Raw genomic sequence first — 13,076 nt, forward strand, 5'->3', positions numbered from 1 at the left:
GGCAAACTGATTTAAACATTGATCATAAAAATACTGCATCTGCATTAAATTTTAAATACAACTGAAATGTGCAGCACAAGACGGCACTAACAATGTGTGGCTAAACTTGTCTGTGCAGAACGTAAAGAACACGCACCGCTGCTCCATATAAGCAGTTCGCATTACTCAACTGACATCTTTGAAACAACAGGCAACTGGTGTTGGACTAAGCACAAGATAATTATTTTAGCCAACTTATTTTGTTGCTGCAAACTAGCAAGGACACAAATGTCCCTATGCAGCAATTTTAAAGGGAAATACTTTGTATCCTCGATTCTAAATGCTCCATCTATCAAACTGCTGACCTCTTCTGTCTGCTGTGTGCTTGTTGGGCAGGTAGTGTACAGTATCAGAGATACTATTAAAAAACTTCCTCTAACAAGGTTACTGAGGACAGTGAAATATCCAGGCCAGGAAACCCAAACAGTGGGCTGAATTATGCCCTGCAGAGCAGTGAGACACTGTGATGAGTTTTTTTGCAGCTCACTACTACTGCTGCCAGACAACTCTATTGAATTACTCAATCATTTGATTCACTGTTAGAGTTCAGCTTTAAAAATGCTACATATAGCAGAGTAGGATACATGATCCAATCTAACATTGAAATCAAAACATGTGACACTAAAGTAACAAGAAAATGAAACTTGAATAATTTAAGACTTTTATCAAAGACTTTAAAAACATTACTAACATTTAGAGAATTTCACGTGTCACTCTATCACTGATGAATATTTTATACAGTGTTGAATTTTTTTAAACTTTAGTACTATTGCTGTATATGTTGTGCAACATGCATGGAATCATGCAATAATACATCTTATTATCTGTATTATATATTAATGTAGGGCTTGTCAAATGTACTAACGGCATCATCATTTGTCCAGCAGCCCACTCGGGACTGGACTGTTTACAGCAAAGGGTTGAAATGTGCAAACAGATTTAAAAGATCATCAGTGACCATTAGAAGTCAAACCAATGTCAATGTCATGTCTAGCAGAAACAATAGGAGTTTGTTTTTTACTGAATTGGTCAAATTCCTTCTGGACACTACAAAGAGAAAGGCCCATGCCTCACATAAGGAAGCAATGAGGGGAAAGAGAAGTTGAGTAATGGAGTCGGATCTTTGATCAGAGTAAATGTGAGCGGACATAACAGTTTGTGGTCTCCCTCACTATCTGGACAGCTGCAGTGCTACACCATAGTGCTTTAATCCTCTTCAATTTGCTTGATGTATGTGTTGTTCTGTCAAGTGTGCAGCTTTTCAAATGCAACATTCTCAGTATTAGAAAAATAGCCATGTTTGTCTTCACGAGAAGAGCCTGCAAAACAATGCAGGTTGTGTAGGAATCAGTGTGTCTACAGCTGGCACTTACAATCAGTGGAAATCCACAGGGAAGCTAACTCTTGATGAGAAGCTGAGTGAAATCACAGATTCTATGTCCTGAATTAGAATTTACCTGGTTAAACCAATCTTTTAATGTTATAACTCACTTTAGCTTTAGGGGTGTGACGATAACTGCGTATTGATGGTAACCGATCTTGAAAGGAGTTTCAGTTTTTCAAAGTTTCAGTGTTATTTCATTAAATTGATGAAAACCAACTAAAATTAATTGTAATTAAAAACAAAAAGGGAAAAAGCAAACGCTGTGACTTTGTGTCCAAAGTGTCGATGTGTTGCACTGAAGAGATACGACGCTGTGGAAAAATCTAGAACCAACATCTTTTCTTTATATTTTGCAGTGTTTGGATGCAGTGACTTATTGAAACATGAGCAAAGCATTCATGGGAACGCATTATAGAAAGCAAAGAAAATCAAAAATCAGTATTTGATATGACCACCATTATTCTGCGACACAGCCTGAACGTTTTGTATAATTCCTTTTAGTAACCTTCAGGTCTCACTGAAGGTCGGCCCACAGGTCTTCTTCTTCTTTCAGCTATGCTTTTACTTTTACTGGCAGTGTATTTGGGATCATGCTAAAACAATTAAGCCGTTATCAATCAACCGCTTTCCAGATGGTAGTGTATGCCGAATCACAATCTGACCATGACTTGCTACATTCATAGTTCCATCAAAGATACCCAACACCACTGGCTCTAATGCAGCCCCAAACCATGACACTGTTTTACTGTTGGCTGTAGACACTCACTGTTGTTTTTCTCTGTTTTGTACTTATTGACGACAATTTGAACCAAAAATTTGAAATCTGGATTCATCAGTGTATAACACCTGTTGTAATCTTCAGTCCAGTTTGTGCATCCTTTTTTATGCGTCACCCTTCACCCTGTGGCTTCTTCACACCCTCCACTTGTCCCGTTTCCTCTGATTTTTTTAAGGACACACTGCACACCATGCTGTCAAGTTTGGGAATCACTATTTTATACTTGTTAAACTGTTATCTTTGTAACTTTTTATAGATTCAACTAAAGTTATATAGTTGTGACAGGCATGGCTAAACATTTCAGGCATGCAGAATATTTGAATGATTCATAGGTCACGATTAATTGACTTAACAAGCAAAAAAACATTTCCCCGAAAATGGTCAGGTACAAGGACTGGACTGAAAACAAGCCAATATTCAAAGAAGAACTTTGAAAGACTTTTAGAACAACGGGAGAACTACTGCTCAAGACGATTTAAAAAAATAACAAGAACGTCTGGCAAAATATAAAGAAGTGAGAAGTCGTTCAAGACTTTGTACAATCTTTTATGAACTGACGTTAAACTACACCGCGTCAGGCTGGCCTGCACTTTCTTGTAATGTCAATTTTTAGCACAAAATGGTGCAGCAAGTTAACATAAGCCGTATTTAACCAGGTGAGTTGCTCTGCATAGATTTTTGTGGAATTTTTAGCTTAGCGTGTAACATTTTAAGGCTACAATCTAACAATCTTGAAAGCAACATTTGCTTCCTGGTTTACATTGTAATTGTAAAATTCTTCCAAGAGGCTGTGTCGAGTGTCATCACTCATCACACAGTTATCAATACCAGCTATCAATATATTCATCGTCCTCTTTATAATAGCCTATTCTTCAGAAATGGAAATGATCCTGTCACATTATCTTCGTCAGCATCCGGTGGCAGCAATGATAATTGCTGTCAGTGTCCAATTATGTCCAATCACACTCATTATTGTTGTCAGCAGGGATGTAACTAGACCCTAAAACTTCCACGGTCTAGTTTGGGGTATGTATTCAAAACAAGCTGCACTCATTCATAAGATAATTCTATTAAGCTTCCATTTTTCTGGTTGTAATTATTGTTAGTACAACCCAAGGATAAGCTTGAGAAAATAGTAATGACAATGAGCAAATGATACAATCTGATCAGAAATGTATTCATATTAAAATATTTTGTTTGCTTAGTTTCTTATGTTGCACATGTTGACACACTAGCCTAAATGAGTGCACCAGAAGAATGCTATTTTCCTCCTTTCAAAGAAAGCAACAATCGCCCTGAGGTTATGAAGGGAAGGGATTTATGTGATAGCACTGAACTGTGTTTTTGGAGTTCATCTGTGCTCAGTGTCGAGGGTTATGTGTGACAAAACAATAGGAGCAAAAGTGAAAGGGACGTTTTACAGTATGGTAGGAAGATCTGCTATGTGGTATGACTTGGAGACAGTGGCACTAACAAAAAGACATGATAGAACAGGAGGTTGCACATTTGAAGATGTTAAGATATTTTATTGGTATTGACCAGGAGGGAAAGCATTAGAGATGAGTACATCAGAGGGAGATCTCAGGTCGAGTGATTTGACTGGAGGAGAAGAGAAAGAAAGGAGACAGCCAAAAGAAGAAGATTAAAAACAAGATCTCCATCACTGTTTTAGCATATCGAGTGGGGCGTGTCAGGGAAGCCTATTTTTTAATATAGACATTAACTAAAATAATACATGTGTTCTGTAGTGCTGAGTTGTTCTGTGTTTGTTTCATTGTGTTTACAGTGTAGTTACTGAATTTGTGTATTAGTTGAAGATAGTTTTGTAAAGCTGTGACACCACGAGTGCAGTGGAGGTGAACCTTGCTGATGTTCATCTCAGATGGCCAGCTGAAGGTCATAAATACTTAATGTACAGCAAAACAATACTTTTACACAATAACTGAAATAGTTTTATTTATCCCCATAAGACCACTTTCAGTCAGAGACATATTTATATTACATATTTATCACCTTTCTCAGTGACCTCAGTTTTGATCATTATTAAAAAGGTCACCAGAGCTTTCTAGCACTTCAAAACGTCTCAAAACTGACTGAGAAATTGCTCCATGCAGGTCTTATGAAGCTGTCACCCTGTATTTGCAGGATTATCCAAATTATCAGTAGGATGACTTCAACTTCCTCAGAATGCAGCAGTCCTTATATGTACACAGCATTTTGGACACAATACTCCAGTGTTGAAATCATTTCATTGGCTCCAGTTCAACATAGAATTAACTTTGGAATCCTTTGATTGGTTTGGCTTTCTCAGTTCCATCATCAGGTGCCGATCTTTTAGCTGTTCCCAGAATTAAATCTATGAGTTCTTTGGAACAAGCTGACCTGAGGCTGATTAAAGCCGTGTCTACATTCACAAACAAACTTAAAACCTTTTTATTTACACAGGCTCACACTTAATAACTGTGTGTGTGTGTGTGTGTGTGTGTGTGTGTGTGTGTGTGTGTGTGTGTGTGTGTGTCTGTCTATGCTGACTTGTATTTTATTTTTCTGTGAAACTTGTTTTGTAGTGTTTTGCAATCTAATATGTTAAGCACAGTGACTTTATTGTAATGAAATGTGCTAAATAAAATTGCAATTTTAATTAAATTTACAACATGGACCTATATATATATATATATATATATATATATATATATATATATATATATATATATATATATATATATATATATATATATATATATATATATATATATATTCTTTTTGTCTGTTTTCGTTCTAAATATTGAAATATGTAGGAGACTGGTTGGTATAATTAAGGGCATAAGTGGCAGATTTTAATTTTGGAAACAATTGACTTCATTAACTAATTTAACTAGTTCACTAACTTAAGAAAAAGAAATCTAAGGCAGGCATTTCCCCTTTTTTTATTTAGTTCTGTGAGCCTTGTGTAATTGCAGTACAGAGCGGAGTTAACGGAAGCACTTTGAATCAGTGAGCGTGTTTATGAATGACCGCAGTCACCGCAAGGTTTGGCATTTTAATGATGTGACTTTTTATGAAAGATAATATTTCAGTCCAGCTGATTTACAGGATAAGCCGTGCACAGATTGGTAGATATTTGCTTGTTAGTTTAGTTCATCTGACAGATTAATAATCGGATGATTTCAGCGCCTGAGTTTGCCTGATCAGTGATGTGTATTTGAAACAGTAAAAACCTCGCTTCAGTTTCAGAGAACTTCGTGCAACACATAACAGAAGATTGTCATTAAAAGGGAGCGATGGCAAACTTTTTGTGGCATGTCATACATGGGTGTTAACTAGATAACAGTGGTACCTTTGATGTTGTAAAGAAGAGTTTGCACCCACCTGCTATGACCGCGGGATTGCTCTGCCCTCCCTCTGCCTTCACCCAAAGCTCCAGGCTGAACGTGGCCCTCGGAAGCTCCACTCCCGCCGGCAGCTTCACCTTCAGTTGTTCCCGACGCCCGTTGAAGTACAGGGCTGTCATCCAGGACGGGGGCACTTTTGGTACAGGGCTCCCCCAGGTGCCCGCGGGAAGCCAGTCTCCCTCTTGCACCTCGTCAGAGTAGTCCTCCGTGACGCTTTCGGGGGTTGCTGTGGAGGACTGGTCTTCATCTCCCTGCTGGAGCCTTTGGAGGACCTGGAGCCCCCTGGAATCCGTGGAGCTGAACGGGGCGACTTTCTCCCAGCTGGAGTTGCCCTCTTCTTCGTAGCGAAACGTCCCGTGGAGGCTGCGGGTGAACCTGGAGCGGGGGTCGCGAGGGCCGCGCGAGGGAGACACGGCGTCTTTGACAGACTGCCCACCGCTTGCGCCGACTTCATTCTGCTCCCTCTGGTTGTCAGTGGAGCTTCCGGGCGACCCGAAATATTCGCCCCCCTCTCTCCCCGCCACCATCTCGGCGTCTCCCCGGCCTCCCTTCTCCTCCTCCCCCGCAGGAGCGAACCCTCGCGCCCCGGCTTCCAACCCGCACCCTCCTGCACAGACCGCACGAGCGCTCTTAACAGTGTACAGCTCTCTCCGGCTCGTGTGCGTCCTCGTACGGGCCGCTGGAGGGCGTTGTTGGGTCGGGGAGTGAGAGCTGGGCTGCCGCCGGGACCTCCACACGCCGGAGACGGCGCAGGGTTCACCTGCCAGCCTGGACAGCTCACGGTCTGCATGCCGGGCCAAGGAACGTTTGTAGAGGCTCAGCGCATCGGAGCGAAGCAGCCACGTGTTAGCGATGAAGACGAGGAAGACAGCCAGTAGTCTGATCAACAGCATTTTCTCGGGTTCAGCGTTTGGCCGATGTATAAAAGGAGATTTCAGCCTTTTTATTTTTATTATTTTTAACAAAGGAATCTCACACAGGCTGAGATGAGAGAAATCTGCGCATTTTTTTCACAAGCAACAGAAAAAATAGCTGTTTTTTCTGTCTTTTTTGTTTTGTTTTGTTTTTTTTTAACTGTAATGAACCTACTTAAAAAACAAAAACAAAAAAGCAATCAGATGAAAACATACATCAGTGCATCCCAAAGAGTTCGAGAGGACATTTAAAGTTTCTCACTCAAACTTGAGGATTTTTAGAAGCTGTAGATTTGGAATAAAAGCAGGTGTTCAATATTGCTAAAGAATCACGGCAAAAATTCAGAGTTTTTGCGAAGTGAAGCTAAATCGCTGCTTGGCACACGCGTGCACTTTGCGCAGACACTTAGTGGGGACGCGTTGCCCCCTTTCCCGTGCGTGTCCGCAGTATATCTGCAGCCTCTGACTCTTTATTTCATCTTAGAGGGAAAAGAGCATACACCGAACTATCTGTGCAAGCCTTGCACAAAGCCCACGAGGTAAAGAAACACCGGTCTGATTTAGTATGTTAGAAATAATTATCAGCGCAAATGTTTGTTTTATGAAGAAGTAAAATTGGCAAATTTGTCTAAATCATAAAATCATCTGATATCTGGTTTCCTTCTTTGCTCAAGACCTGCTGTTTCTGTTTACCTGACCACTGCGGCATCAGTTTAGTGCGTCCTGTTCCAAAAAAAAAAGAAAAGAAACATCTGACCGCAAGGTGGATCGGAGTAAGCACTGCAAAAGAGCGGAAAAAATAAAGCGCAGCGCAAAGTGCCAGCCCTAAAATAGCAAAAGCCCCACTTGTTGAGCGTCCCTATAAATTCTGTAAGAGGACGAATGTGTTAGTCCATCAGAGTCAATCAGAGTTCTGCGTCTGCGCTCGAACTCCTCTTTTTTTCTTGTGCGTCTCTGTGCGCTCTTTGCTGCTGCTGCTGCTCTTCTCCACCGGTTTATGCAATTGTAGTAATATCCTCCTCCATTCACTCCTTCACCTCTCTCTCTCTCTCTCTCTCTCTCTCCCATTCTCCCGAGTCCAAAGGTTTTTATCAGGGAGCCCCTACCCGCCCTGACATCACCGGTAGGGGAAGTGTGGTGGTGGTGGTGATGGAGGAGGAGGGGGAGGCGTCCTACCCTTTCCCTCACACTTGAGTTTTACAAGGGAAATCCTCTCCTCTCTTCTTCTGCTGCTGCGCTGTGCATCACTCTGATCCAGAGTTGAGAGAGGAAAAAGGCTGTAAAGTTTATTTATGCATTTATTATTCTTGTCCTGACCTCATCCATCCACCTATCCATCCATCATCACTGTCGGTGGGAGGAGTATCCTGGCCCTTTTACTCTAGTAAAGGTGGCAATGCAAGACTGCTGCTAAACATGCAAATAGGCCGGAGAAATCCAAACCAAACGGCAAATATAGTTCGTGTGATGTCCTTCTAACCTAACAGGATGCTTATGAATCCACTGCATTTGTTTGACACTGGGTGTATTTGTGGAGGAACCAGCTTGTAAAAATTTGTTCTGCTACATGTGAGTAAAATTAGGCTCTCATCCTTCAAATGCCACCTCCATGGTGATTTACTTCCACTTGGGACTTGGAAGTCCCACGGAGAGCAATGAAAAAAATGACTTGGCTTGATTGCATGGGGTTAGTGTTATAGTCATTGGTAGGGGTTGGAAACGGGGGTCATCACCGATGACGGCTTTGAACTCAGAGAGTTAAAGGGAGCTTAAAGTGAGGTCTGACGTCCTTCTCTATCTTGAAACATTTGTGCATCTGGTAATGTGGAGAATGGTCCAGGAAAAAAGTGCACTTGTGCGTGGGCAAGTGCACAAGCGCAACTTGCAAGTTTTAATACGTTATATTATACTATCTTATGCTATAATATTACATAATGTATATTTGCATTATGATATTCATAAGTCACACAGTGGATTACTGTGTAAACTGGTGTCAGATTGAGTAGAAAACAATCGCAGCATAAGCTACAGTATAGGTTTTGTTGTCCATGTCTTCTTAATGGGACTCTCTAACCTGGCAAAGGATGAATGATGGTGGCTGGGATGGGGGAGGAGAAGTGTTTTCTCCCTATGACCCTCCCTCACTCTCTTTCTTTTCCCCTCTCTCTCTCACACACATGCATTACCCCTAAATGAAATGGGTAAAGTTTGAGTAACCTTCTCTCTTCCTTTTCCTTCTTCTCTCCCGCCGTCCCTCCCTCCCTCCCTCCTGCAGTCTCACTCACACATTCACACTCTGGCTCTCTTCACTGGTGCAGCACAGACAGGCACAACATCTGTCCTGCACGTGAAAAAGGTTGTTTTTTTTGGTCTTTTTTTTACCATCCAAATATGCTACCTGCTTTGTGCTGAACTCTTGTGCTCGTGTGGGCCAAGGCTGAAAAAAGGGGGTTAGGCAGAGAGGAAGAAATTAAACCAAGGTGGATGATGGCGAAATAATGCAATGCACACAGATTTGTCCGTTTGTAGGTGCCCAGTGAACAGATTCTATGAAAAGCTGTGTGCATCTGCATACATGCAGACATATACTTGCATAGTGAAGTGTTACAACAGCCAAAAAAAATACATTTTACTATCTTTTGATACTGTTTTTTATGCAAAAATGACAAAATATTACTGAAGGTCCAGCGGATTGTTTTTTTTTTTTTGTAATTTCCATTATCAGGAGCAGTCTGTCCTCTGGAGGAAGGAAGGGCTGTGGTTGAAGTCTCTCACAAAAGCAAATGAAAGGCCCCTTTAATGGTCAACTCATTTTCTTTCAACCTCAATATTCACCCTGTTTGTTTTTTCCCTGCCTTTAGAGCTTGTGCATGTAAGCGTGTTTCGGGCAGAAACTCAGTAATGCTACTACTTTTGCATTCGAAAGCAAAAAAACAGAAAACATGCATTTAAAGTGTTGCAGGTCTCCTTAAATTCTTTGTTGTTTCCGCGCCAGCTCTGAAGCTTATCGTACATTGATGAATATCTCAAGCCATGATGAATACCTTGCAAATGGGAAGATAGATTTTGGCATCTTGTGCAGGCCGTCTAAGTCAAAAGACAGGTGTCCTCACTGAAATGTTTCCAGAAGCTGCAAACAAAATCTATACTGATCCTTAAAAATCACTAAGAAGTGATATTTCCCCAGATGAGTTTAAAGTCTTGAAACTGCACATTGTGTTTTTTATGAATAAGTCATTATTTATCTTTTAAGTAGAAATTAAATCTTTAATAATAAATCCACAAAAAAAGGCCTCCTGTAGTCCACTTTTTTGTTGTTCCACACCTTCTATTTTACTATTTTACTTTTTTGTGAGGCTCAATTTGCCAACAGGGCCCTGGCTCAAGGTTGGAGATGGAAATGGAGGAGGAGGGGGAGGCCACCGGCAGTTATGGCAGGGGCCCCTGAAGGGGCAAAAAACGGTCCTAAAGAGTGGGAGGCAGGAATTCCACAAACGCAGCCTGCTAAACATTCAGCTTTCTCTGCTGCAGAAGTGCCCTTTGAAATCCAGCTGCAACTGCATTTGGAGGAAGAGGGGGACAAGAGAAATCAGAGGAGGAGGGGGGGAGGGGGTCTTTAAATTTCCAACAAAAACAGAGGATGGAGGAGAAGAGGCAGAAGAGAAAGAGAGGAAGAGAGCCATAGAAGGGAGTGGGGTGTCTGGTAGAGCGTCTGAAAGGGGGTGCTCCTCCGGGGCCTCACCCCCCACTGTAAGGGACCTCCACCGATTATCCTTCATCTCAGCTTGTCCGTCTTGACCCCACCGACCCCGAGGCCAGCTCCATGTCCCCTTCCCCTTGTGCTCTCTTTTCTACACATGCACACACACACAACCTGGATCCTCATGCAAAAAAAAAAAAGAAAAAGGAAGAGGGAGGGGGCCCAATGGGAGAAAATCCAGGCTGATGCGGAGGACAAATGAGAAGGGGGAAGAATGAAGAAAAGAGTGCTTTTCACCACCACTGGTGTGAAATAGAAGTGGGGCAGGGAGATGGGCCGAGGGGGAAGACACATGAAGCATGGTGTGTGGACAGTGCTGCAGGTGTTTCACTCCAAGGATTCAGGATTCAGCAGTGAGGGTGTTCAAATCAATAGCTGCGACATTTGGGCAACATTTGCTTCATTGCTTGGAAGCTTCACACTTTCATTAATAATAATAGTAATGGATTGGATTTATATAGCACTTTTCAAGGTACCCAAAGCGCTTTACAATGCCACTATTCATTCACTCTAGCATTCATACACTGGTGGAGGCAGCTACAGCTGCCCTGGGGCAGACTGACAGAAGCGAGGCTGCCATATCGCGCCATCGGCCCCTCTGGCCAACACCAGTAGGTGGTAGGGTAAAGTGTCTTACCCAAGGACACAAGACCAGGACAGAGAGGGGATCGAACCGGCGACTTTCCGGTTACGGATACGCTTCCCAACCCCCTGAGCCACGGTCGCCTCGTTAATTGCCCTTTTTTTTCTTTCAAATTATATTTTCTACTGATCTCTAAAGCCTTGTTGAAATATGAAAAAAGTTTCCTCTTTTTGGAGCTTTTGTGAAAACTGCATCACTGCTGATATTAGCACAGTGACTTTCCATTGGCTTCTTCTAAACTCAGCATGATTCACCGCCTGCATGCAGCACAGAGGAAGCCCCTTTAACATGGTGGTCCCCTCTCAGAGAAACTCATTTGCTCTTCGACGTACTCAGTAACTTTCCTCTAGCTGAAAAAAGCGTACTCTCCATCCTAACTGGGCTCCATAATGAAACATATAAACTTCTTTCCACAAACAAAAACATGGGAAAATCCAATGTCGTGCGTGCCTACGTGGAGGACCCCTTATTTGCCCACATGGAGGTAAAAATGGAAAAATCAAGTAGCAGGCTGGACAAACTGTGAGCGTGAATATGTTAGTGCTCCTCGGGTTCTATTTGCAAAGCTGCAGGTGGATGCCTGAATGACACGATGCTGTTTGTGTTGGCTCGGCCCCTAGCTGCACTTTGTGGATGTGACCTACCTGCTTGATTTTTTATTTTTTTTTAATGTAAAAAGGCAATCTGGAAAGAATGACAAGCACGGGAGCCACCGTGCATTTGTATGGTGGACAGAAATCTCTGTAATATTTGGAGGTATTTCTTAAATAGAGACATCTGTGGTGCCGCAGATACACGTCTGATTCTTGAGATGTACTTACCTCTTAACTTAAAAGTGAATTCTGAGGCAGTATTCATGTGTTAAACAACCGAATCTGTGTTCTATCACAGTTACCGACTTTTATTCAGTAGCTGATTACACAAAACTCTTCATTTGGTCCTCTTGTTATGGATTTTTATATGTGGCAACATTTTTAGATGTGTTCATCATTTCAACTGGATTTTTGCACTGAAAATGTCAGAGTCCTCTGAGGGAAGCTAACATCTGCATACATTTTAGAAAAAAAAATGTAAAAATCTTTTTCAATTCTAAATTTCATTTATACAGCGCCAAATTACAACAACAGTCGCCTCAAGGCGCTTTAGAGTGTAAGGTAGACTTTAAAGTATACATACAGAGAAAACCCCAACAATCATACGACACCCTATGAGGAAGCACTTTGGTGACAGTGGGAAGGAAAAACTCCCTTTTAACAGGAAGAAACCTCCAGCAGAACCAGGCTCAGGGAGGGGCGGGGCCATCTGCTGTGATTGGTTGGGGTGAGAGAAGGAAGACAGGATAAAGACATGCTGTGGAAGCTGTTTGTAAAGTACACTTTTCTACCACTCCACACTATTACATCCCTCAGGTATACAGATTACTTATAGATACACATAGCCTGTTCAGTCCAAGTGTGCGATATTTTTAAATCCCAGTCTTATAGTATATATATTTTCAAGATTTGTGTCATTAAATATCATAATAAAAAACAAAAAAAAGGGTCTTTAATCTTGAATCTAGAAGATGATGACAAAAATGCATACATGCAATATGTGTCCCTGCCTGATGTTCTTTTGTTGTTTGTGTGTTAACTAGCTGCCCCACTAACTTTCATGGCTACATGTTGTTAGTTGAGTTTATGAACTGGACATTGTCATCTTATTATATTTCTCCAATAAATCAATGAATCTCTGTAAACATGTCCACCTGTTCATCTAATTTTCTTCAAAGCTTCCGTGGACATTATCTCACAACCTCCTTGTGTGATTTGAGCTTTGGATAGCAGCAAAAGCCAGTATGGCGGGAAGTTATAAAAAAGCTAGTAATTCTAGCTTCAGCCGAGATAACTGTGTTTCACACACACTGTTTAAAGGGGTTACAAAAATAGAAAGAAAACAAGGAAATAAAACAGCACACATGTTTAAAAGTCCATAACCAAAGACATTTTTTTCTGTTGAATTACTATAAGTAGGCTTTACAATGTAGTACAGAACATGTAGTAATAATAATAATAATAATAATAATAATAATATAATCACATCGCAAAAAGTATTTTACAGAGTAACATAACATAGCATGAAGTGAAATAAACAAACTCCTTTTCCCAGTGTTGTTATTAACACTGA

General features: G+C 41.4%; 1 protein-coding gene across 1 annotated transcript in view; it reads right to left on the minus strand.

The window, feature by feature from the left end:
* Positions 1–7,559, minus strand: part of pappa2 (pappalysin 2) — a 92,050-nt gene extending 84,491 nt beyond the window's left edge. The window contains exon 1 of the mRNA XM_004565080.6: positions 5,571–7,559. Within this exon, the coding sequence (XP_004565137.3) occupies positions 5,571–6,486 (916 nt within the window). The 5' untranslated portion in view covers positions 6,487–7,559. The remainder of the gene's footprint in view (positions 1–5,570) is intronic.
* Positions 7,560–13,076: the final 5,517 nt, after the last annotated feature.

The sequence above is a fragment of the Maylandia zebra genome, linkage group LG18 (genome assembly GCF_041146795.1).
Source record: "Maylandia zebra isolate NMK-2024a linkage group LG18, Mzebra_GT3a, whole genome shotgun sequence".
Classification (NCBI taxonomy): Eukaryota; Metazoa; Chordata; class Actinopteri; order Cichliformes; family Cichlidae; genus Maylandia; species Maylandia zebra.